The following is a 26,051-nucleotide window of genomic DNA, read 5'->3' on the forward strand; positions in this document are numbered from 1 at the left end:
AAAAAACAATATACCAAAAATTAAAAAATTTACAGATCAAGAATGCTTTAAAAAAAACGTTATAGATTCGACTAATGTCTAAGAATGAGCAATTCAGAGAAGAGAGTCCTGATCATCATCTTTAAAAAAAATCAGAAAATGTAATTCTACATAAAGCCCTAATCTTTCCACTAAACTAAATTAGATTTGTATGAAGAAAAGGGATTAGGGTTTGAAAATCAGAAGTAGATATTGGGATTTTAGTTTATTTTTGCTAATAAATTGGGTTTCAGTTTCGATTTCCACGGGAGATCATTTTGATTTCATAGTTTAATTTGTACTTTTATTTTTTATTTATATTTATTTTAAGAAAAAATTAAAAACTTTACAGACGTTACGTTAGCTTAGGCATTCAAAATTGTTAAATAGTAATTGGAATAAAGTCACCCAAAAACCAAAAATTATGTTATATAGCTACATTTTATATAAAATAGATATATATATAAAAATTAAATCAGAAATAAATTACAAATATCAGTTCAAATATTAATGAGATTTGTTTTATTTTTATTTTATTATATATAAATAATATTTTATTATTTTATTAAATATAAATAAAAAGTCACCATGAATTTCTTATAAACCAAGAATTCAGTTATATAGGCACAATTTATATAGAATAGATATATACTAGATGAAAGTTACGTGGCGAGCCACGTAAATATTAGTTTTATTTAAGTTCTACTGGTTTTTGTTTAAGAATTCAGTAACTAATTGTAGATTATTTTATAAACAATGCTCCTCCACTGGGTCAGTTGAGAGATGACTGAGGAAGAGGAACGACAAAGTTAACTGGCGAGGTCACAAAATTGTAAACGTCATTGGGTTATACAGCATTAAAATACTTATACAGCATTTGGTTCAAATATCTTTTAATAATCTAACTGCGCCAAACAATACAGCAGTGCTTGACATAAACTTGCCTTTTGACCTTCAGATACGCCATAGCCCTGTTTGCATAAGCTTTCCAACAAAATCCTTGTTTCCTTCTTGCTCTCCTGGTTTTGTTCCTTCTATCTCTTTAGATTTTGAATTATTTGCATCTGGGCCAACTGCTTTACCTTTTTGGAAATCTAAAACAATCTTGGTCGTACAAATAGTCGTGGGAAATCCTCAGTGAGAAGTTTTTTTAAAAACTGGAGAAATAAAAAAAATTAAGAGATATCTATGTGTCCAAAGGTGAAAGCTATACACAAAGGATGGATAAATAAAATGGCATGTTGCTATAATTCCTAAGTTTCTTTGATGCTTATTGTGTAAACAAATATTAAGAATACTATTACTTTTTTATACCTTTTGAAAGTCATTCCCTGCTACGCAATGTAACATTTGAAAGTTCTCTTATCTTTTCATCAATGGCCTGCGGAGAGAAAAATAAACCAGGTCAACCACTACTGCATGTTATCAATTCAGTAACAATAGAAATTAAAAAGCTATCAATTGATACCTATGTGGCGGCGAATCATAGGTATCAAAAGCCAAGAATGTTACCCCTATTACTATAGTCTGCCAATTTCACTGTAAAACAGTGATCGATTAGTTAAAAATTGTTAATTCAAGTAGTATAAAGCTTAAAAAAAAAGAATCATAATATTTTTACTCAAGTAGTATAACATTACCATTAAAAGAATCTCATTATGCAACTTCAAATTCAAACTACAACAATACCATTAGTGTAACTCAAAGAAACATCACTAAAAAAATCAGAGCATGGAGATTAAAAATATCAATGCTTAATCCACGTTGTTACCTCTAGCTGAGTGCAGAGTAGACGACGTCAAGAAAGAAAGAAAATAAGAGTATGCATCAATTATTACACACCTTCATAAAGCTTTGCAACTATCTCAGAGACAACAAAAGCCTCAATTTTGTTCTTGCTACTATGCTTGTTATCAACAGTCTCTTTTTCATATGGCACATTTATGAAAGAGTAAGAGCCATACATCTTTCCTTGCAGAAAACATTGGCTGTAACTCCTCTCTTTAACATTCTGACCATCAAAAATCTCATTGTTATAAAACTGCTTATTTGGAAAAGAACTGATTAAAAGGTGCATCCTGTGCTGGACATTGAGAAGGTGTTTCTTATGGCCAAGCAAAGCCAATCTCTCAAACAAACTTCTTCCGAAATTGGCTTTTGCTGAAACCTGATACAAGAAGTTTCATAATGGAGAGAATACATAACATGAACACCGTTCACATAATAAACAAGAAAAAAAGAAATGAAACAAATTACTAAAGCTTTAAATAAAACCTGGCTTTTAACCATTGCTGGTAATTGCCTCTCATTGCCTATAAGTATAGCATGACGAGTTCCAAGAAGTTGTAAAGGAATTGTTGATTCACATTCTTTCAACTGAGCAGCCTCATCTATAATCAATACTTCAAAAGGAACCATTTCTGTCTTGTGTAGTTTAGCTGAGCTTGAGACAGTACAGAAAATCAGACATGCATTTGCCAAGCAAAAATCTTGAATCTCCCTTGTATCATAACTTTGAATCTCCCTTGTATCATAACAAATTTAAACGCCATTGGCATAAAATCCGTAAAAATCTAATAAACAATAACCAATAAAGCAATACACAGTTCATTATCTAATATCTACCGATTATAATCAATAAAGCCCATTAAATAAAATATCTCCAATCCAACTCAAAACACAGTAGCAAATCTCAACAAGAATGTCAATAATCTCAACAAGCTGGTGTGAGCGATGAAATTGCAAGACTGCCTGAAAGTCTTTGTGTGAAATTTACCTATTTAGAACCAGAGATTTTGAGAACTTCACCAAATTAAACAAAACCCACAAAGTTGCCATAGCCACAATTGAAAAACTTCGTATATTGTAATTCAATGGCAATAAAAGTTCAATTAACAATAGAAAAGGAATAAAATTCAAACAACAAACTCACTGTAAATCATTGGCACGGCGAGAGGTCCTTAACAAATTTGGACAGATTCATGTTTGGATAAGGACCAAGAATCCAATTTCAGTTTTCAAATACTCTACTCCCAAATATATAAATAATGAAGCAAAACCAAAACCCATATAATAGTTATGACATAAAAGTTGTTCAAAACCAAAACCCCATGATTATTTTCTGATACGGATTATTTTCATATATATGGACATTTCATATAGGCATTTCATATTCAATGTAAAAGAACTCAAGAATGAAATCTGAGCATTTCCAAAAGCTTAATCCCAATTGCAAATCTCAAAAACAATAATTATAAACCCTAAAAAGATTAAAGCATAGACTGACTCACACTCATCAACCTCCGAATCTGTATAGAGTACGGCCTTGTCTCTTCAAAGCATAGACGACGTCCATGGTGGTGACGGTCTTCCGCCGAGCGTGCTCAGTGTAAGTAACGGCGTCACGGATAACGTTCTCGAGAAAGATCTTGAGTACACCGCGAGTCTCCTCGTAGATGAGACTGCTGATACGCTTAACTCCGCCACGTCTGGCCAAACGGCGAATCGCGGGCTTGGTGATGCCCTGGATGTTGTCCCTGAGAACCTTGCGATGCCTCTTGGGTCCTCCCTTTCCCAAACCCTTTCCTCTTTTTCCTCTTCCTCACATTTTCGATTGATCTAACTTTCTCTCAAATCGCAATAGCGTTTTGTTAAAGAAGAAAGAGGAATCGCAAAATGTATTTTGGTTCTTCTCCGTTAAATTAACAGAATATTTTGGTTCTTCTCCGTTAAAGTTAACAGAATATTCTTTTATTTTTTAAGTATATTCTGTTAAACCAAGAATTGCCGTTAGATAGGCACTTTTAATATATAAAGATAAAGATATATATCTTACTATTATAAAAGTATCATAATAGTGTGATATTTTATGACTATTTTACCCTCCATTGAGAAGAAAGTTTCCAAATGTATCTTTTTGTTATTTTATTGACAATTTATTTTAAAATAATTACTTATTTTTTGTTTCACTCTCATCCATTGAGAAGAAAGTTTCTAAATGTATCATTTTCATATTTTCTTGACAGTTTATTTTAAAATAATTATTTATTTTTTGTTTCCCTCTCATTTGGTGAAGAAAAATTATAATTTACTCTACTATATATCATAGAATAATATTATTTTATTTTTTCTATTTTTTGTGTTTCATGTATATAAAATAGTATAATGTAATTTTTTTTTTGTCTTTTTATGATTTATTTATGTTCATTAAGTTTTATAATTTTTTTTTTTTCATTTTTTCCATATATATAAGTTAACATAGATATATTGTTTTTAATTTTATTATTTATCTAAACATTTTTTTAGAAGACTATCATCAATAAATATAAATTTACTAATTAATTCATAATTTAAATTTAATAATTTTTTATATATATTAAATTAATAACTTTTGAAAACTTCTTATATTATTACTTCAATTAAGCTAAGTCTGATTCGTTATAAAATTATATCTAATGAAATATAATAGCAATTAAATACACTTTTTAATACCAAGAAGCTCATTATTAAGGGTAGCAATTTAGATTATAACATGCATATTTTACAATTCATTGTATGACAATGACACGAAAAATTATGTGAATCCTGCTTTTTTCTGTATTTTATCAATTTTTCAAGTCATAGATTGTGTTTGTGTCAACCTTATATCTAAAATAAATTTATGAATTCTACATGAAATATTGACACTAAAAATATTAATTTAGCTTACAACACGCCAACACGACACGCAGTGGCGGAGCCACATGGGGTCATGTGGGGGTACATGACCCCACCCAAATTTTCATAAATTGTAATTTTATATAAAAAATATTTTAATAATTTTAATTTTACCCTTATAAAATTAATTTTTTAAATTTTTGCTCTTATAAATTAATAATTTTTATTTTTATTCTCACATATTTTTTATATTTATTTTTATAAAATGTATATTTTTAATTTATATCCCCACATATATTTATTTTATTTTAATAAAATCTAAAATATTTTATCCAACAAAATTAATATTGTGTGACAGATTGTGTTAGTGTTAGTATTTTTCTAATTGATAAGTATATATAAGATACGAGACGAACACAATGCTCTATTACAATTTAAAATAATAAAAAAATATTTTATAAATTAAGCTATTTAATGCTATTATTTGATGAGACTGTTATTAGAAAATTATATAATGACAAGTCAATACCAAACATAGTATTATATTAAATAATACTAATACAATATAATACAATCTAACACAATACAATATAATACAGCGTACTAACCAGTCCTTGAATAATTTTTGAAGCTTTATTATTTTATGAAATATGGAAAGTACGTATAATTAATTGTTTTTGATTATACAAGTATCACTTATTTTTAACATATATATAAAAAAAAATAATAAAAAAAATATCAACTTTTTTTTTTGTGGTAGAACTTCAACTATTTTAGTTTTATTAGGTAAAAAAAAACCTTATTTTAGTTATGCGTTTAATTATTTTTAGAAGTTATTTGATCATCAACATAGTAAAAGACTTAACATTTCAGTGTAATTTAGCTAGGGACGTGGGTAGCTGGGTTTCCTTATCACTCCTAGTTAACCCCACTCTGGTCTTCATTCGTGTTACTTTGGATATACCAACTATATAACAAATGATTAAATTAAGGAAAATTCTTGGATAGGTTATATTAAATCAATAATACACAAATTTACTGATATTTTCTATTTGAAAAATAAGTTTAGATATTTTAAAGTAGTATTTAGAAACAGAAGCTTAAAAATAGGGTTGAAAATACTAACCACAGCTAGCACCACCGTGCCTTCTAATAAAAATAAAAACACCTCCTTTTATCTTGGCCGTACGTAACCGTTCTCAGTACACTACCTCCTTTCTTCTCTCATTCTTTTACAGATTAATGAAAATCAATGAAGCATGCCATGATGATCTGAAACCAGCCCGGAGCAGTACTGTCTTCTTCATTTTCGTTGTTGTGAGGTCCAATCATGAACTCGTGTCTAAAATGCGGAAAGAAGTTCAACTCACCCAAAGCAGTTCACGGCCATATGAGGACACATAAGATGACCAAAAAACTCCTTGCTTCTAATAAGGCTTCTGGTAGTAGTATGACAGTACTCTCCTCCATGGAGAAGAAAATCGCCTCCTATTTGATCCTGTTATCGAAAGGTCAGCCCAAAAACGATAATAGTAAGACAGTTGGAGCTAGTATTTTCAAGTGTACCAGCTGCCATAAGGTTTTCAGTTCGTATCAGGCATTAGGGGGTCACAGGGCAAGTCATAAGAGCTTAAGGGGCTGTTCTGCAATTAATGATAAATGTAGTCCCAACACTACTATTCCAGCTATAGAGAGTACGGCTGAAGAGGCTCAAACGACAATGTTTTGCAAAAAACGACAATTACATGAGAATCATGAGTCTCCCTCTGGTGATCAACCAAGCTGCCCTAAAACTAGGGTTGAAGAAGTTCATGGCTTCCGTGGTATTGGGATAGACTTGAATAAACCACCACCAATGGAGTCTGATGATGATGGTGGTGGGGTTATTCTCCAAATAATTTAGTCTCTCTTCAACTTTCAGGAGATCTTTCTAGGGTTTTAGGAGGTTAATGGTCACAATGTTATTTGATTTTCTTTTTGTCTTGGTACTGTTATTAGTTTGTCATAGTGATTTTGGGTATTAATAATATTATTATTTAGTGCATAATTTTTCTTTGTTGATTTTGTCTTCATTAATGATTGGTGGAATGATAATCAATCAAGTACTAATGTTTGATCAGGAAATTGAAAATCCAACCCAGGTCTTTTGTCATTAGTACGAATCGAGCTTGAAAAGAACATTAATAATTTAATATGTTTAAAACGAAACCATTTTAATTTATCCACTTATCTTCTATTTTTATCGACTTAAACCCTAATCCCTGTCTTCAATGGTTAAAACTAAGAAGTTTCAACAAACCTTGCAAATTGATACAATATAAAAATAAATAAATAAACCCAATAAATACATAATAAGTTAAAATCTAATTCTGCCGAAAATCCTACCATAATCTGTTTGTTTAAAAATATGATAGAATAAAAATTTATTATTATTATAAATATTTGAAAAATTATTATTTCGAAAATTATTATTATTATTATTATTATTATTATTATTATTATTATTATTATTATTATTATTATTATTATTGCTGAATAAAAATTTATTTATTTAATTATATAAGAATATTGTATTTTTTTAAAAAAAAAAATATTGTCAAACTAACAATAACCACTACAACATTCAGGAGCAATAGCGGCGGGCCCCTCGGCCGCTATTGCTCCACAATGTGGCCGCTAAAGGGCAATAGCGGCGGACCTCGGCCGCTATTGGTCCGCCGCTATTGCTTGGCCGCTACTAATAGTATTAGCGGCCAAAAACTGGTTCCGCCGCTAATACTGTTAATAGCGGCGGAACAATAGCGGCGGGACCCCGCCGCTATTGCTCTGTGTCAGTTTCGTGTTTCGAGACTGACACAGGGCAATAGCGGCGGGGTCCCGCCGCTATTGCTCCGCCGCTACAACACCCAATAATAAAAAAAAATATTAATTATTTTTAAAAATGTGTTTATATTATATATAAATAAATAATTAAATATTTAATAAATAAATCTAATTAATATAATTAAAACAATTTAATAAAATTTATTAATAATTTAAAATTGTCTCCAAAGTAATTAACTTTAACATATTAATCCTAATAAAATATTGTCTCAAAATTAAACTAAATTATTACAAAACATAAATAAATTATTCATTAACATCTTCATTCAAGTCTCTAATTATGAAGTCTTGATCTGGATTATTTTCGGTACGAGTCCCCGAAGCCCGTGGCGGAGAAGGCACATACGCTTGGTCTGATGATAAACCCAGCGTCAAATTACCGAGCTCAGCTTGGTTGAAAATGGGAGTTGAAAAAAATTGGTTCTCCTGCGATGAACTCCCAAATAATCCAAAATCAGCAAAGTTTGAGCCGAGCGGAGGAGACTCTGACGGTGTTCGGTATAAGAACTGATTTCCCATTGGCGGAGCAGACTGTTGTTGCTGCTGAGGAAATTGCTGAGGAAAAGATTGGGGTTGTTGATATATTTTTAAATATAATTATAAATATGAATTATTATTGTTCTTTATTATTAATTTTTAAATTTTTGTAAAGTCTTATGAAATTTTATGAGTACAAAAGTTATGATATATTTTTAATATATTTATAAATATGAATTATTATTGTTCTTTATTATTAATTTTTAATTTTTTGTGTTATTTTATTATTTATAAAAAAATAAATTTATTTTCAAAATTTAAATAAATATCAAATAATTAAATTTTAAATGAATTATTATTTTTTGAAACTTAAAACTAGTTATCAAAAGTTAAACTAATTATATTATAAAAAAATTCATTTTACATATTACACTATAAAAATTCATTAAATTACTAAATTTTAAATTTTTAATTTTTAAATTTTTGAATTATTTATCATTTATATAAAAAAAAAATTTATTTTCTAAATTAAAATAAATATAAAATAATTAATTTTTACCACCTTAAAAATACAAAAAAAAATTATTTTTTAAAATTCAAATAAAAGTTAATCCATTTAATTTAAATTTTAATATAAATTAAAAAAATAAATCAAATCTTCTAATTAATCTTTTTAACTTTTAATATTTATATTATTTATTAAGTTACTAAAAAATTAATTATTATTATTTAAAAAAATCTTTTTATGTATATATTAAGCTACAAACTAATATTTTTTTTTTCTAATTTTTTAAATTTTTTTCAATATTCTAAATTTGCTAAATTTACTTCTCAAATTTTAGCAAACTTAACAACAAATTAATTTAATATCAATAAAATCTAACATAAAATAAACAAATACAAACAAATACAAATTACTAATTACTAAAATTAATTAAAAAACCTACAAATAACAACAATACAATATACACTATTGTAACAATATATAAATTATATATACATTAACATATAATATATATTTTCTTCAAAAAAAAAACCTAATACTATATATTTTATATACACAAATATATAAATAAAAAAAATAATATATACAAAATATACAATACACAAATATATACACTATTATATTACAAAAATAATATATATAAAATATATAATATATATAATGTATACAAAAATAATATATACAAAAATAATGTATATAATATATACAAAAACTATATTATATATACACAAATATATAATATAGTTTTTATACTTTACATAATAATACAATACAATATATATACTACACTACGATATACATATATATATATAAACTGTTATATACAAATATATATATAATATACCCAGATTATATATATAATATACTTTACAAAATATATAATATATATACTACACTACAATATATGTACAGTTTTTATAAAGTATATATACACATAAAAAAATCAAAACTTATATATATACCCAATTATATATACACAAACACAGATAAACATATATTTATATATAAATATAACCAATTTTATATACAAAAATATATATATACACAGATTTTTCTATATAAAAATCTACATTTATAAAAACCTACACAGATTATAAAAACCTACATTTTTCTATATACACAGATTTTTCTATATAAAAACCTACACAGATTATTTAAAACTTAAATATACATTATATAAACCAATCTAAAACCTAAAACAATATAATAACAAATCTAAAATAATAAAAAAAATACAATACTTACCTAAAATAACCGGTGGTGCGTCGGGGTGGTGGTGCGTCGGGGTGGTGGTGCGTCGGAGATGGAGGCGGTGGAAGTTTCAGAAAAGGAGAAGGGGAAAGGAGGAGGCGGTTTGGGATTTTTTGAGAGGAAAAGGAAAAATGGGGATGAGGGGTCTGATGGGGTATATATAGTGTTATTAGCGGCGGGGCAATAGCGGCGGACCCCGCCGCTAATAACATTTAATTAATTTTTTATTTTTTTTTTAAAATAAAATACTATTAGCGGCGGGGTCCGCCGCTAATACCCCGCCGCTAATAGTTTGAATCAATATGGGCGGGATTTTTCCCGCCCACCTATTAGCGGCGGGGTATTAGCGGCGGACCCCGCCGCTAATAGTAATAGCGGCGGACAGCCCGCCGCTATTAATATTTAAAAAAAAAAAAAAAATCAGCCCACCAATAGCAGCGGGGGAGGGCCTCCGCCGCTAATACCCCCATTATTAGCGGCGGAGGAGCTCCGCCGCTAATATCCCCGCCGCTAATGGGGGGATTTCTTGTAGTGAACAAATATTTTAACAAATATAATATTTATTTATTATTTGTATCCAAAATTTGACATTATATATTTAAGAAAAATTTACATAATGCACTTAAAAAAAAATTGTTACATTTTTATGAATTTTTTTTTATTTACATTTTTATGATTTTGTGTTGTTTTTCATATTGTTGCTACGTTATATTATACTTCTGCAACATGTGTAAACAACACTTTTTTTTAGAACAACATGTAAAACAGGGGGTTTGTAAGAAGTTACTACAGCAGAAGTTATTAGATTTTAGCTAAAGTTACATGAGGGGCATGATAGGGTATATGCTAAGCTTGACCGAATTTTAGCTAATGGAGATTGGATGGAAAACTTCCCTACAACTGAAGTTACTTTCATACCGGAAGGAGACTTTGATCATCCGCCTTCTATTCTTTTAGTCTACCCAAGTGTACATAATCAAAAGAAGCTTCATGTACTTTAAATATTGGAGCACTTTACATGGCTTTTCAGATTATTGTCTTTGCTGGCTGGAATGAAAATATAGCAAGGACTCCTATGTATCAGTTCATCAATAAACTCAAAGGCCTTAAAGTAAAGTTTAAAGAGCTGAATCAAACTAGAAAAGGTGAAATCGGGGTGAAAGATTCAGATGCTTATTAGAATTTAATCAACATGCAGTAGTCCTTGAGGAACCAACTGGAAATTGTGATTTAATTTCCAAGGAAATCCTTGCCCGAAAAACTTATGTTGAAACTCACAAGAATTAACTGAATTGTTTGAGACAAAAAGCTAAAGTTAATTGGATTTCTCATGAAGATGAAAACAATAAGCTTTTTCATGCTAGTATCCGAAAGAGAAGAATTCAAAACTATATCTATTCAGTCAAATACTCTAATGGGACTTGGGTTAATGACAAAAATGAGGTAATTAAGACCTTCCTTGACTTTTATGAGAATCTTAGGTTCTAAAATGAGCAATAAAACTAGACTTCGTAAGAGGTTTGGTTAAAGAGGGTCCAAAAGTTAGCCCTTCTCAAGCTGATTGGCTATTGACTGAGTACACTTTGGAAGATGTTGAAATATCTTCTTCTACTTGGCCTAAATGATAGAGCTCCTGGCCCTGAGAGTTTTAGTAGTACGCTTTTCAAAAATTCTTGAGAGATTATTGGCAAATATTTAATTGTGACAGTCCTCTCTTTTCTTCATATAGGAAAGTTCCTTAAGTAAATAAATTACACCACTATTATGCTAATTTTTAAGAAGGTCTAGCCTGATTCTGTTAGCGATTGTACACCAACTGCTTGATGCAATGTGGTCTATAAAGTTGCTACCAAATTGATCTGCTCCAAACTTAAATTAACTCTCCCTGACATTATCTTTGCCAACTAAAGTGGCTTTATTCAAGGGAGACAAATTGTGCACAATGATATGGTGTGGGGTTATGATTGGCAAAGTGCTCACTCCGCTTGCTTATACATTTGCAAAAAGCATATGACACTTTCGATTGAGATTTCCTTAAGGAAATGCTGGCAGCGTTACATTTTCCTACGAAGTTTTTGGCGGTCATTATGGTATGTGTTAAAACCCCAAGATTGGCTTTTTTTAATCCAAAAATAGTCTTCAGCAAGGAGATCCCACGTCTCCCTTATTTGTAATTGGGATGGAATATCTCTCTCGTATCATGAAAAAAATATCTCAGTTTCATTTGAGGTGCCATGGTTTGAAACTCACTTTTGCTTTACTGATGATCTCCTTTTGTTTTACAATTAATGTGATTACATTGCTGCCACATTACTGCTTCGGAGTTTCAAGCTCTTTTCCAATACTTCTAGCCTTCAAGCCAATGTGAGAAATTTAGATGTCTATAGGGCTGGTATGGACCCTTTAACATTTGATAGACCTTTGAATATTTTTAGGTTTCAGTGAAGTTCTCTTCCTTTTAAGTATCTTGGGCTTAAAATTTGTTTAAAAAGAATCTCTTTAGTTGACTGTGATTGTCTGTTGACAAAATGACAAGAAAAATTTGTTCTTGGAGTAGTAAGAACCTCTCCTATACTGGGAGGACAGTCCTCATCAACTCAATTCTTCTTTCCACTACAAAATATTGCCACTTTTAGTGACAACTTTTTAGTCGCAATATAGTTTTTTTGTGACTAAATGTGACTTTTAATCACAACAAAATATTACTTGTGACTAAAACATAGTATTTAGTTACAAGGTTTCACTAATTTAGTTTTAGTCACAACAAGTATTGTGACTAAAAAATACATTTAGTCACAACATAAGAATAGTAATTAATAATTAGTCACAATTTTTTACTTTTAGTCACAAATTTTGTTGTGACTAAAAGTAAGATTTTTTGTAGTGTTTAATTAACACTTATTGGTCCCAAGTGGTAATTCTTCCAAAAAAAATAATGTTGTGTAAGAAAAAGCTTATCTTTGGAAAGTTTTTGACATGTTCAATCACTACTAGAAAAAATAGCTTTAGCAACACTTTTTTTTAACTAAAGAAAATTAAAAGGTAACACTTTTAAAAGTGTTGCCTCCTAGAGTGTTGCCAAAAGTATAACTATAAAGCAACACTTGTAAAAGTGTTACTAATGATTGTAAGTTAATGAAGAGAAATAGCAACCCTTCTACAAAAAACGTTGCTATACATTTATAATTATAAAAAATATTTAAAATTAAAAAAAAAATATTACCATTAATTAAATTTGAGTTATTGCACAATTCCAATATTAAAAGTTGCAACAAAAACAAATTTATTCTTATTCTGTAAAAATACACAATATTCATTACAGTACTTGATAAAAGTTCTATAAAAAACCTTGTAATGACTATATACAAAGTTATGAGAGAAATAAGAAAGACTAAATACAAAGTTAATATCTGTTCCTCTAAAATTTCATCAACTCTTTCAAATACTAGTAATCCAAGCAATTTGTCATCTCCTTCCAACGAAGATTAGTTACTACCCGATGCATCCATATAAGCATCTCGTATTGTTTATTTGGAGAAGAAACATGCACTACAAGTTAAACAAAAATAAAAATTACAATCATTAGAATATATCATTGTGAACACATTATTGTCATTACATAGATAAAAGTTATACTAATAATTACACATTAATAATATATGTATAAAATAGCATTACTTTAAAAATTTAACGAACAAATGAACGAATAATTTCCAAAAGAATTAACATAAATTTGCTATATACAAAATGAATAATTAATAAAGAAATAAATTTGGAATCATGATCCATGATTTAATATTGTGAATCAAGTAATTCTATTATAATTATCTTATATTAATTTTGTGTTCATATATAAACACACATTTATGGAGAGATGATCGAGTATTGATCAAACAAAAAAAATCAAATAACAATAAAAATAAGCAGCTCACTTAGCTATTTTGGCACAAAGAAAATTAAAGTTTACCTATAATAATAAAACCAAAAGTATAATTTCTACATAAAATTGATGAAGAATTTCGATACCTGAAAGTGTAAGTAACCTGAAAAACATCAAGAAAACATATTATTTAATGTAGAACTTCAATAATGGAATCGAAGAATTTTCAAACGCAAAAATTTGTACACTAATTAATGTTTTATATATCTATATTATATATATAAGAAATTGTAGTGTTGAGCTTACTGCATAATTTCTTTGAAAGATTTTTTAATATCAATGGTGGTTTAAAGAAAGAAAATGACAGTTTTGCTTTTTTATTATGGGTAGCTCATCTTTGAAAGTACACATGATAAAAAGGAGGTTACACTCCACTAATTAAAAATCAGTTTAAATTTATATTATGTGTGGCGACATTTATGTAGAAAGTGTTGCCTTTTATTTGCTTTTTATTTTTTTTCTTTATCAATCAACATACTTTTTTTAGAAGTGTTGCTATTAGTAATTATTATTTAGCTTAAAATATAAATTATTTAAAAATATATGTTTTTTAGCAACACTTTATATTTAAGTGTGTCTAATTACAAAAAAAAATAATTCAGCCACACTTTTTTATTAAGTGTTGCTAAATAACTGTTGTTAAATAGCATTTTTGCAGTAGTGAATGGCCCTAGGAATGTTTCTTGAACTGAGGATTGTAAACCTAAGAAGGAAGGTGGCCTAGTTTTTAAGGACATTGCTCATTGGAACCTTTGTACAATAGAAAAATATGTGTGAGCTATCTCAACTAAGAAAAATAATTTTTGGGTAAACTGAGTGAATTCAATCTACTTAAAACAAGCTCATTGGTGGGACTATGAGGTCCTGGAAGATGCTAGTTGGTATTGGAAGCGCATCGTGCAAACTAAAGACAAGCTTAAGTAAAGTTTTTCTAAGGTAGAGTTTTGTCTCTTTAAATTTTCTATTGTTGGTCTTTGTTCTAAGTTTCAGCAAAGGCCCAAAGCATAGAGTTATTACTTGGCTCGCTTCATGGCAGCGGCTCCCAACTAGAGATAGACTTGCTCGCTTTGAAATATCTACTTTAATAGTGCTTGTATTGTTTTGATGAGAATATTGAAAACCATTCCCATTTTTTCTTCATCTGCTGCTATAGTAGGAAGGTTAAGGATGACATTGGAAGGTGGTTGGGTTGGCAAATGAATCTTTATGATCTAAATAGCATTTTGAGACTAAAAAAGAAGAAAATCTCTCAAGACAAAAGGAAGGTCATCATGAGTGCTATTTTTGCTAGTGTCAGATATGAGGTCTTGACAGATCATAATGTTGCGACCAATGAATATGCCTTGAATAAATCCTCCCTGATTTTGAGCAATTAAATCTGGAAGTACTGATTTAAGCCTTGCACAAATCAGCTTTGTAGCAACCTTGTAAAGTACATTGCAATATGCAATAGGTCGGTAATCACTCACCAGATTGGGATACTTAATTTTTGGGATAAGTGTCAAGACTATGTGGTGTTGATTTCCTTCAAAAGCTGACATGTGTGGAGGAAAGAACTAATAGCATCATAGATATCTGCCCTAATAAGATCCCAATTGTCCTTAAAAAAGGAGCTACTATAACCATCCAGCCCCGGGGATTTATTCCCATGAATTGAGAAAATAGCTGCTTTAACTTCATCCAAGGAAAATATAAAAAGTAGTAATTCAGCTTGCATACTTGAAATTATAGGACCTTGTTTTATGACAGTAGGCAAAACTTATTTTCTGTTAGCTAACTTACTGTGAGAGATTACGGATCCTTCTCCAAAAATGATTATTTACTTGTTGAATCTTAAAAGTAAGCTACAACTTTTACTGGAGTAGTGAGTAAAATCTTACCATGTTTCTTTTTGAGGGAAAGCAATTTTTAGATGATCTCGATCATATTGAAGTGGTCCAAATGTAATTGAGGAGCACACATTTTGTCTGTTTTACTATCACTCATGCCTTTAATTTTTATATTTTATTTTTGATAGGAGAAATTAAACTAACTAAAATATCTTATCATACCTCTCTTTAAAAGCTTGTTTCCTCCACAAATGATCAAATTAAGACACTAACTTCAATCAAAATTCATTCTTCTCGTAACGACATACATGTTGCTAAAAAGCTAAAATTGAAAGATGTTTAAAAAATATGGTTACTTAATAATGTTTCTTCAACATGTATGTAATTGAATAAAATTAAGACTACATTAAAAAAAAAAAAATTATTAATTACAATTAAAAATAATAACTTCAACAAAATAAATATTAGAGCTAATAGCTTAATACTAGTAAGAAAGAAATAAAAATAAAATTTTAGAGGAACAAAATTTAATAATCGGTAAAAAAAAAAGGATCAAAATGGCAAGTAAAAGACCATGAAACTAAATGATTACCTCTTTTTGCTTTAATTTTTGAAAAATAAATTTATTTCTTAAATTGAAGTTAAATTTAGAAAGTTAAATTGAGAAAGTTAGAAGAACACAAAGATAACTATTTATATGGATGGAGAAAAAAAAATACAATTTAAAAGAGGTAAATCTTAAAAATATTGAGAATAAATGATTGAATATTGATACTTAGAAGATTATGAAGGTTGTAAATGGAATTTGAAAGAGCAATCCTTTAACGAGTGAAGGTAAAGTAAGTTGTTTTTTTTTTTGGAAAATGTAGTAACACGCGTAATTAAAAATTTAAATCAATATATAAAATAGACACACGTGGACTACCATAGGAAGTTACATATGGATCAGGATAAATTTCATTCCAGATGGCTCGGGCTATATAGCTTTATTCTGAAGAGTATGATTAGTTTCTAGCACTATCCTTAAGGTCAAATTACTATTAGTTAATTAATTAGTGGGTCCTATATAACTTAAGAAAATAAATTTCAGGAAGATAAATGCTAATGGACTCCAGTGGTGCTTAGCACTTTCTTATGTGTCAATATCGCTATTAGTCCAATTAAGTATCGGGTCCCATAAAGTTTAATATAATAGCTTTTAGGGAGTATCGCTAGCCAATCGCATCGCGACATGTTGAGAAGGTGCTAGGCACCACTGGTGCCCAATATCAATGCTCTTTTAGGAAATATCGTTAACCAATCATAAGGTAACACCTATAAAAAGTGATACGCACCACTGGTGTCTAATAACAATACTCTTAAATATACATTATATTTTAAATTAAAATATATAGTAGAATAAGAACTTAAAATGAGATATTTGACTTTATAACTTAAAAATTGTTTTCAATTTTTTAAAAAAAGAAAACAGCTTTTAAAAATTAACTGGGAGCGTTTGATAAAATTTCTATAAACTTTTTTGAAAACTGAATTAAAAAACATCAAAATATTTTTTTTTCTATTTTCTAAAATAATTTTTATTTTTTTGGCTAACATATATATTTTACATTTTCTTTCACATACTTGTCTCTGGTGCAGGGCTCTAAGGTTCGGGTCTAGGTTTGAGTCCGAGTTCTGGGCTCTGGGGTTCGGGTCTAGGTTTGAGTTCGAATTCTGGGCTCTGGGGTTCGGGTCTAGGTTTGAGTTCGAGTTCAAGGTCAAGATTCGAGCGGGGTCCGAGTTGGGATCTAGGCGGGGTCCAGGTCGGGGGTGGGGCTAGGTTCATGTCGTGGTATGGTGTAGAATATTGAAGATTTCTTTAAATAAAAATTTTTAAATAATTTTTAGAAAACATTAGTCAAATGCTATTACATTTTTGAAATAATAAAAAATTATTTCTATTCTTACTTTTGAAAAAAATATTGTGAAAATTGTTACTAAAATACAACCAAACAATCCCTAAGAGTGTGACCGTAGTAGTAACAAAGTATACAATTTAATAAAGGCCAGCCAGAGGACATGTATTGTGTATACAATTGTATTCAAGGCCAGCCAGAGGGTGGGGTGGCCAAAGCCTAGGCCCCAAGCCCCACCAATTTGGAGTCCCCAAAATATTAAAATTAATATATATATATACAAAAAAAAAATATAATATATACATTTTAGTTCAACAAGTGAAAAGTAAGAGAGCATGTAAATACTGGGAACCTTGAGGTGTTGGGTTTAGTTGTGTACTTAGTTCCTTTTTGGTTATTTTAAAAATTTAAATGTTTTACATACATATAAGAATATAATATGTACATAGTTAGAGAATAATTTAAATTTGTAGAGCTTATCCAGGGTTTATTTTGTTTATTTATTTATATGACATAAGAATATAATATTTTTGAGCAAATATTATATTTAGTATATTTTTTTTTTATGAAATTACTCTAATATATAATGTATTCAAATTTATGCACAATGACGTGGCATCCATCTGGATGACACGCAGAGCACATTTCATCACCTGAATGAGCGATACTACTCCAAATGAGTCGTATAGACAATTATGATACTTGAAGTCGTAAATAGAGGATGGGATGTCCGAACAGATCATGTATAGACATCAAACCATCTTCTCAAGCAGGTGGCTCGCATGCACTGACCAAGTGATGTGAGTTGGTAAGTTCAGAGATATATCTTGTATATCTCCAAGCTTGCAAGTCACAGCATACTCCCTACATTCAGTGATGAATTTGTATCTTTAGAGAAGAAAGACAACTAGCCTAAGTTTCTTACTTTGCTTATTGTAATTATGAAAATAAACTAGTTTCCCATTTTATTTATTATATATTTAGGGAAACTAATTTTATGTAATTAAACTCTATAAATAGTGGACTCATCTCCCTATTCAGGGACATTAATTTTTACAGAGAGTTGTTGTTCATTCTCTCACAAGTCAATACAACAAAAAGAGGAGTAGGTTATTACTAACTATAAGGGGTCGAACCTCTATAAATATGGTGTTTTCTTTACGATATATTATTTACATTTTGTTATTTAATTATTCTCAATCACTTTAATTTAACTTACTATCATTGGCTTAAAGCGAGGTCAATATTTTGGTACTTTCATTGAGAGAACAGATATAAGTTTTTGTCTTAAGTCTTTTTTAGGACACATGATGGTTGTGCAAACACGGAGGGGAAATCAGACTGATACAATTGATCTAATGGTGATGGATTCGAGCGTGCAGAAACCTACAAACCCAAGAGATCTAACCAAGACAGACCCTGCCCTGGTTAATCCTTAGCCACCAACAAGTCCACAAACTGTAGGTTAAGGAGTGACAACCCCTCTAGCTGGGTTCACTCCAAGCATGCAAGAAATTGGAAATGCCAGTACTGCAATTGAGCAAACCACTCCTGGTACAGGAATCCTGTCCATTACAAAATCTCAAAGTCTAGTCAGAGATGACACCAAATTACAAAATTTGTGAGCTGCATTGGGGCTAATACAAGGCCATAATAACACTCTTCACTACGAATAACAAGATATTTGAACAGCTATAAATCTTGCTTTTAATGAGCAAAGACGCAATTTAAAGAGTGGAGGGATCGAGAGATGGAAGTCATGAGAGCCCAGCAAGCAATGATTAACAACCGTTCCAAACACACCACCGTATTGATCAGAAGAGCCTATCAAGTCACCTGCCAACAATTAGTGATTGATGCTTATATTCGCACTAGGCCACAACACGGGCCAAAAGAACGGCCAGCTGAACATACTCAACAAACCCCAGTTAACAGACCGTCCAATTCAAGGCCATAGGGTCAGACTATGGGCCAAATAGTATTTACCAACTTATTACTTGAGAGGGAATGATCAGCTTAACACCTGTCCTCAGACAGAGGTATCGGGCCAGCCCATAATTCACAATAGTCAAGCACAAAAGCCTCTAGGTACATCAGTGTTTGACCGATGGGGCACCGTGCACGACCTAAAGAATAATCTGAATTGCAAAAGAGGATTAGACGAACAAGATATTCCTCCTACTACACAATTAGATCAACTTAAAAGCCTTGGTCAATGCCTGACCGACCCAAAACTAACAGATCTATAACTCGACCAGACTAAAGGATCACCATTCTTGCTAAAAATCATAATGTGTTCCATGTGTCTATGGTAATGAAGTATACCCCAGATTCGTCACATGTCATTGAGTATGAGGCTATCCCTCTTCAGGAAGATGTGACTTATGAAGAACAACCTGTCAAAATCTTGGCGAGAGAGCTAAAAGTGTTAAGGAACAGAGAGATTCCAGTATTCATGGTCTTATGGAAAAATCACAAAGAAGACGAGGCTACTTGGGAGTTAGAGTCTGAGATGTATATGAAGTATCCTCACTTGTTTAATTTTCAACTTGAGGTTGTACTTTGAAATTTCAAGATGAAATTTCTTTAAGGATGGGAGAATGTAAAGACTCGGTTGACTGAGTCAAAAAGTGAAAGATAAATATATATGTATAAAAAACAAAACACAACCCCCTGCTTTGTCCTCTCTCTCTCTCTCTCTCTCTCTCTCTCTCTCTCTCTCTCTCTCTCTCTCTCTCTCTCTCTCTCTCTCTCTCTCTCTCTCTCTCTCTCTCTCTCTCTCTCTCTCTCTCTCTCTCTCTCTCTCTCTCTCTCTCTCTCTCTCTCTCTCTCTCTCTCTCTCTCTCTCTCTCTCTCTCTCTCTCCAGACCACAAAAGAAGCCATAACTACCGCCACCACAACTTTTTGGTGACCACTCTCTGGCCATGTCTGACCCCATGCACCGGACCAATCGAACCCCAAGTGTCGACGACCTCAACCCCCAAGCGGTGCTGTCCCTTTCGTCGCCGTTAGCCCAGGATCGCAAGTCAAAGTTTGGAGGTTTAAACTTTGAACGGATTTTCCAGCACATCTGGTGTCCGTTTGACGAGTTGTCTTCACCACTAGACTCAGCTCATCTAGGAAAACAACCTACACTAAGCCATTTTGTCCAACTCGCTAATTTTTTTGGTGACGTTTTTGTAGCTCTGCCCCTTTTCGGTGAATTTCTGGCAATATAGTGTACTGTTTTGACAAACGGTTGGCATGGGTATGATCTACTCGTCGATGTGGTCGTTTTGATATATACTATCCCCATTTTTGGCGACGTTTTTGATACACTAATTTCTACCGCCACCGATAGTTAATATGCACCGCTTAGGTGAGGTTTCAGAACTCTAAATTTTAAATATACTCATATTAGATGTCATTGGACTCAGTTTTGAAAGTAGAATGCAATGATGATAATATTTAGCCATTTGATGGTATAGGTAAGAGTGATATCTAAGATTGGACTAAATAATTGAAGCTCGGGACTTTATAGAGCTTAAGATTCTCTTTTGGACAAAGTTTAATGACTTGGGAGAGGTAGGGACTTAGATTGATTATTGGACTTATTTTTATATGTGTTAAATAACATTAGACATATTCCAATTTTTATAATTTATAAATTGTTAAAAAAATTAAAAATTTAATTTGCACATTTTTCTGGACTATTTTGGAGCACGAAGTGCTAAATATATTTTTGTACAAATATTTATGCAAGTTATGATTTTTGGATTTATTCAAAATACAGCCGTTATGCTGCCGGATTTTCTAAAAAGTAAATATGAATATGTTTTTTTGTTATTATTATTATTTGTCTGCTTTGGTTATACTGATAAGAGCCATGTTGATCATGATTTGTGCATATTATTGTTTCGCGACCCAGTCTCTGTATCATCATAGGTAGATCAGGTGTGCACTCACCTGTAGATGAAAGACTTAGAATATGTACATGGAGTGAATTGAATCTGAGCCTTGGTATTATGGTGGTTATCAGGTGCGACTACCCAATTTTGTATGTCATTTTCTATGATTGGTATTGAGAGCTGGGAGTCTAGTGGATAGTGTGATATGCATTTGACGCTTGATTTTGTAATTATTTGTGGTTTCTCTACTTTGTTTATACATTTTGATAATGGTGATGAGATATTTTATTTTAAAAGCTAACCATACAGGAATTTTATTAAATCAAGGGTCCTTTGATATTAGTTATTTTCCTACTGGGCTTTATAAGCTCACCCCATATTTTCTTCCATTCCAAGAACTCAATTTGATGCTAGTGGACGAGGATGGTACCGTTGAGGAAGAAAGTTGTTATTAGTTTAGTCTTATTCTACTTATTAAACTTCCAATAAAACTAATTTGTATTTAAGGTTGAATGGATGGTCTGGATGACTTAAATTAGCTATGTGCTAGTTAGAAATGAGGAATGATGGATGCTAGATATTATTTTAATTTTTTATTGACTTATTAAATCTATCTATTCGATGACTACCTAATTGTGGGGATATTATTGTTCTTTTATATTAATGAGTGGTCCTCATTTTATTACTAATATTTTCTTATCGAGATAGAAGTTAATTTATTATTTTTAAATTAGTATTTTTTTATATATAAATTAAATGATCATTTATAAGTGTTATCTTCCTACAAGAGTCAGTGTGATCTTTGACCACCCAAATTATGGATATTACATATCTGCTACGGCTTAGGGCTTGAGTCGTGACATTTAGTCACAATATATGAATAATAATTTATAATAAGTTACAATTTTTTATTTTTAGTCACAAGTTTTGTTGTGACTAAAAGTAAAAATTTTTGTAATAATTAGTATAATTAAAGTGGAAGCCCTATATATAAATTTAATAATTATGTAAGTATCAATAACCATTCAACAATATAAAATCACGGATGTACTCTAATAGCAATACATTATAAAAAAAAGTGGTAAAAAGATTTTATACAAACAATACTTATTTTTACTTAATAATTGGTTAAATATTATTATTATTATTATTATTATTATTATTATTATTATGTTACTTTACTACCTTATTACTTAGATGACCAAAAATATAAATGAAAAAATAACCTATGTTAAAAAAATCCACATATTTACATGTTGTATGCACGGTAACTATATCTTTTTTGTTTTTGAAATATTAAGTTCTAACTTTTCTCTAGAATCATTTTGTCTAAGGAATTGGTTTTGTTAATTGTATTAATTTTTTGTTTTAACTTTTCTCTAGAAATTTATAAATTTATAAAACAGTTGATTTGGGGCTCGTTTGGTACGCCGTATAAGGGTCGTATTGTATTAAATAATAAATAATACTATATGTTTGAATAAAACAATGTATTATATTAATTATTCCGACCAAAATTTTAATACAATTTATGTTCTATTATTTAATACATAACAAATAGTCCGTCTTAACTTGTATTATAATATTTACAAATGATTCAGGGTTAACCCCAATCTCCAAGCCAGGCCCAGACTCGGGACTCGAACCCGAATCCAAACTCGGACCCGAACCCAGACCTCGACTCGGGAGCTGGATCGGGACCCAAACCCTGACCTGGGACACGGGACCTAAACCCGGACCCGGACCCAAACCCGAACCTAGAACTAAAACCAGACCCGGACCCGAGTTCGGGTTCGGGACGAGACTCGGGACCTGGGATCGGGACCCCGACCCGGACCCAAGACCCGGGAGCCAGACCTAGACTCAAGACTCGGACCCCGACCGAGACTGGGACTGGGACCCGAGACTGAGACTCGGACCTGGACCTAGACACGAACCCAAACCCAGACCCGAACCCTAAACCCGAACCCAGACCCGGGACTTGGACCTAAACCCGAGACTCGGACTCGGTCCCGGAACCTGACCCAGGACTTGGACCTAGACCTAGACTCGGATCGAGACCCAGATCCAGACCCGAACCCGAACCCACGACCCGGACTCGAGACCCAGACCTAGACCCGGGACCCGAACCCGAACTCGAACTCGAACCCACGACCCGGACTCGAGACCCAAGATCTGCGACCTGAACCCGGGACCCGGACCCAGACCCAAACCCAATTGAATTGAGACCGGCACCCGGACCCAGACCTGACCCATAGTTGGTGTTGGGGTCGAGTGTATTGAAAATATATTATAACTTTACACAGCCTATTAATACAAGTCAATACTAAATATAGCATTGTATTAAATAATATTAATACAATATAATATAATCCAACACAATGCAATACAATGTACCAAAGGAATCCTTGAACAATTTTTGAAGCTTTATTATTTTATGAAATATGAAAAGTACGTATAATTAATTGTTTTTTATTATATAAGTATCACTTATTTTGAACATATATATAAAATAAAAAATAAAAAAAGAATATCAACTTTTTTTTTTTTTTTTGTGAGAGATCTAGAACCTCAACTATTTTAGTTTCATTAGCTAAAAAAAAACCTTATTTTAGTTATGCGTTTATTTATTTTTAGAAGTTATTTCTATAATTGATCATCAACTTAGTAAAAGACTTAACATTTCAGTGTAATTTAGCTAGGGACGTGGGTAGGGTTTCCTTATCACTCCTAGTTAACCCCACTCTGGTCTTCATTCGTGTTACTTTGGATATACCAACTATATAACAAATGATTAAATTAAGGAAAATTCTTGGATAGGTTATATTAAATAATAATACATAAATTTACTGATATTTTCTATTTGAAAAATAACTTTAGATATTTTATAGTAGTTTATAGAAACAGAAGCTTAAAAATAGGATTGAAAATACTAACCACAGCTAGCACCACCGTGCCTTCTAATAAAAATAAAAACACCTCCTTTTATCTTGGCCGTACGTAACCGTTCTCAGTACACTACCTCCTTTCTTCTCTCATTCTTTTACAGATTAATTAATGAAAATCAATGAAGCATGCCATGATGATCTGAAACCAGCCCGGAGCAGTACTGTCTTCTTCGTTTTCGTTGTTGTGAGGTCCAATCATGAACTCGTGTCTAAAATGCGGAAAGAAGTTCAACTCACCCAAAGCAGTTCACGGCCATATGAGGACACATAAGATGACCAAAAAACTCCTTGCTTCTAATAAGGCTTCTGGTAGTAGTATGGCAGTACTCTCCTCCATGGAGAAGAAAATCGCCTCCTATTTGATCCTGTTATCGAAAGGTCAGCCCAAAAACGATAATACTACGACAGTTGGAGCTAGTATTTTCAAGTGTACCAGCTGCCATAAGGTTTTCACTTCGTATCAGGCATTAGGGGGTCACAGGGCAAGTCATAAGAGCTTAAGGGGCTGTTCTGCAATTAATAATAAATGTAGTCCCAAAACTACTATTCCAGCTATAGAGAGTACGGCTGAAGAGGCTCAAACGACAATGTTTTGCCAAAAACGACAATTACATGATCAGAATCATGAGTCTCCCTCTGGTGATCAACCAAGCTGCCCTAAAACTAGGGTTGAAGAAGTTCATGGCTTCCGTGGTATTGGGATAGACTTGAATAAACCACCACCAATGGAGTCTGATGATGATGGTGGTGGGGATATTCTCCAAATAATTTAGTCTCTCTTCAACTTTCAGGAGATCTTTCTAGGGTTTTAGGAGGTTAATGGTCACAATGTTATTTGATTTTCTTTTTGTCTTGGTACTGTTATTAGTTTGTCATAGTGATTTTGAGTATTAATAATATTATTATTTAGTGCATAATTTTTCTTTGTTGATTTTGTCTTCATTAATTGGTGGAATGATAATCAATCAATAGTACTACTGTTCGATCAGGAAATTGAAAATCCAACTCAGGTCTTTTGTCATAATATGAATCGAGCTTGAAAACAACATTAAGGTTTAAAACGAAACCATTTTAATTTATCCACTCTTCCATTTTTATTGACTTAAACCCCAATGCCTATCTTCAATGGTAAAAACTAAGAAGTTTCAACAAACCTTGGAAATTGATACAAAATAAATAAATAAACCCAATAAATACATAATAAGTTAAGATCTAATTCTACCGAACTCCTACCCTAATCGGTTTGTTTAAACATATGATAGAATAAAAATTTATTATTATTATTATTTTATTGCTGAATAAAAATTTATTTATTTAATTATATAATAAGATAACATAAAAATTGTTTAATTTATCATTATATTATAAATTGATATAAATATACATATATTAGAGTGAAAAATTCATACATTAATTAGTTGTATAGAAAATTACAAAAATACAAATTTATAATTTTTTTCAATTTTTGTACAGATTTTAACTATTTTTGTAGTTTTTACGAATTGCTTTCACAATAATATTATACTATGTTATTTTCATTTTCATGCTACTTTATATTTGTATTATATTGATTACATATTGCTTTCATGAGATTGCATAAAAATGTAATTAGACAAATTCATAAAAGTAAGACATGGTTGGTAAAAATGTTAAAGAAAAAAAATTATAATTTTAAGTATCTTTTGATAGAAATTATTAATGTCACAATTGTATATATAAAAATGTGTATTAGGTTCAAATAAATAAGTCAAATTTATGTGG

The 26,051-nt window shown here is 31.0% G+C and overlaps 3 protein-coding genes and 1 non-coding gene across 12 annotated transcripts; 3 read left to right on the forward strand and 1 right to left on the reverse strand.

Moving 5' to 3' along the window:
• Positions 1–741: 741 nt before the first annotated feature.
• On the reverse strand, positions 742–3,784 carry LOC115717052 (probable helicase MAGATAMA 3). Of its 9 annotated transcripts, none has more exons than XR_009685323.1 (6): positions 3,309–3,772; positions 2,293–2,591; positions 1,659–2,185; positions 1,487–1,557; positions 1,333–1,399; positions 742–1,175 (listed from the first exon to the last, which is right to left on the reverse strand). XR_009685323.1 is itself a non-coding variant. In XM_061107030.1 (6 exons), exons 2-4 carry the CDS (start codon positions 2,434–2,436, stop codon positions 1,511–1,513), a joined length of 516 nt encoding a protein of 171 aa, XP_060963013.1. In that variant the 5' UTR covers positions 2,437–2,591; positions 3,309–3,767; the 3' UTR covers positions 742–1,175; positions 1,333–1,399; positions 1,487–1,510. The 9 variants fall into 9 exon arrangements, 5 of the variants coding, with proteins under 5 accessions (XP_060963013.1, XP_060963014.1, XP_060963015.1 ...); XM_061107030.1 differs by having other exon boundaries at positions 1,861–2,185; positions 3,309–3,767; XM_061107031.1 differs by having other exon boundaries at positions 1,861–2,185; positions 2,293–2,542; positions 3,309–3,762.
• Positions 3,785–5,836: 2,052 nt separating this feature from the next.
• Positions 5,837–6,803, forward strand: LOC115716796 (zinc finger protein ZAT2-like). The gene has a single exon (XM_030645703.2). It carries the CDS (start codon positions 6,005–6,007, stop codon positions 6,575–6,577), a length of 573 nt encoding a protein of 190 aa, XP_030501563.2. The 5' UTR covers positions 5,837–6,004; the 3' UTR covers positions 6,578–6,803.
• A 7,864-nt stretch (positions 6,804–14,667) lies between these two features.
• On the forward strand, positions 14,668–14,731 carry LOC115703416 (U7 small nuclear RNA). Its single transcript, XR_004009182.1, has one exon. It is a non-coding gene; the product is annotated as a U7 small nuclear RNA (small nuclear RNA).
• Positions 14,732–24,562: 9,831 nt separating this feature from the next.
• On the forward strand, positions 24,563–25,063 carry LOC115716789 (zinc finger protein ZAT3-like). Its single transcript, XM_030645693.2, has one exon. It carries the CDS (start codon positions 24,563–24,565, stop codon positions 25,061–25,063), a length of 501 nt encoding a protein of 166 aa, XP_030501553.2.
• The last annotated feature ends 988 nt before the right edge of the window (positions 25,064–26,051 follow it).

This window comes from Cannabis sativa, chromosome X (genome assembly GCF_029168945.1).
Source record: "Cannabis sativa cultivar Pink pepper isolate KNU-18-1 chromosome X, ASM2916894v1, whole genome shotgun sequence".
NCBI lineage: Eukaryota > Viridiplantae > Streptophyta > Magnoliopsida > Rosales > Cannabaceae > Cannabis > Cannabis sativa.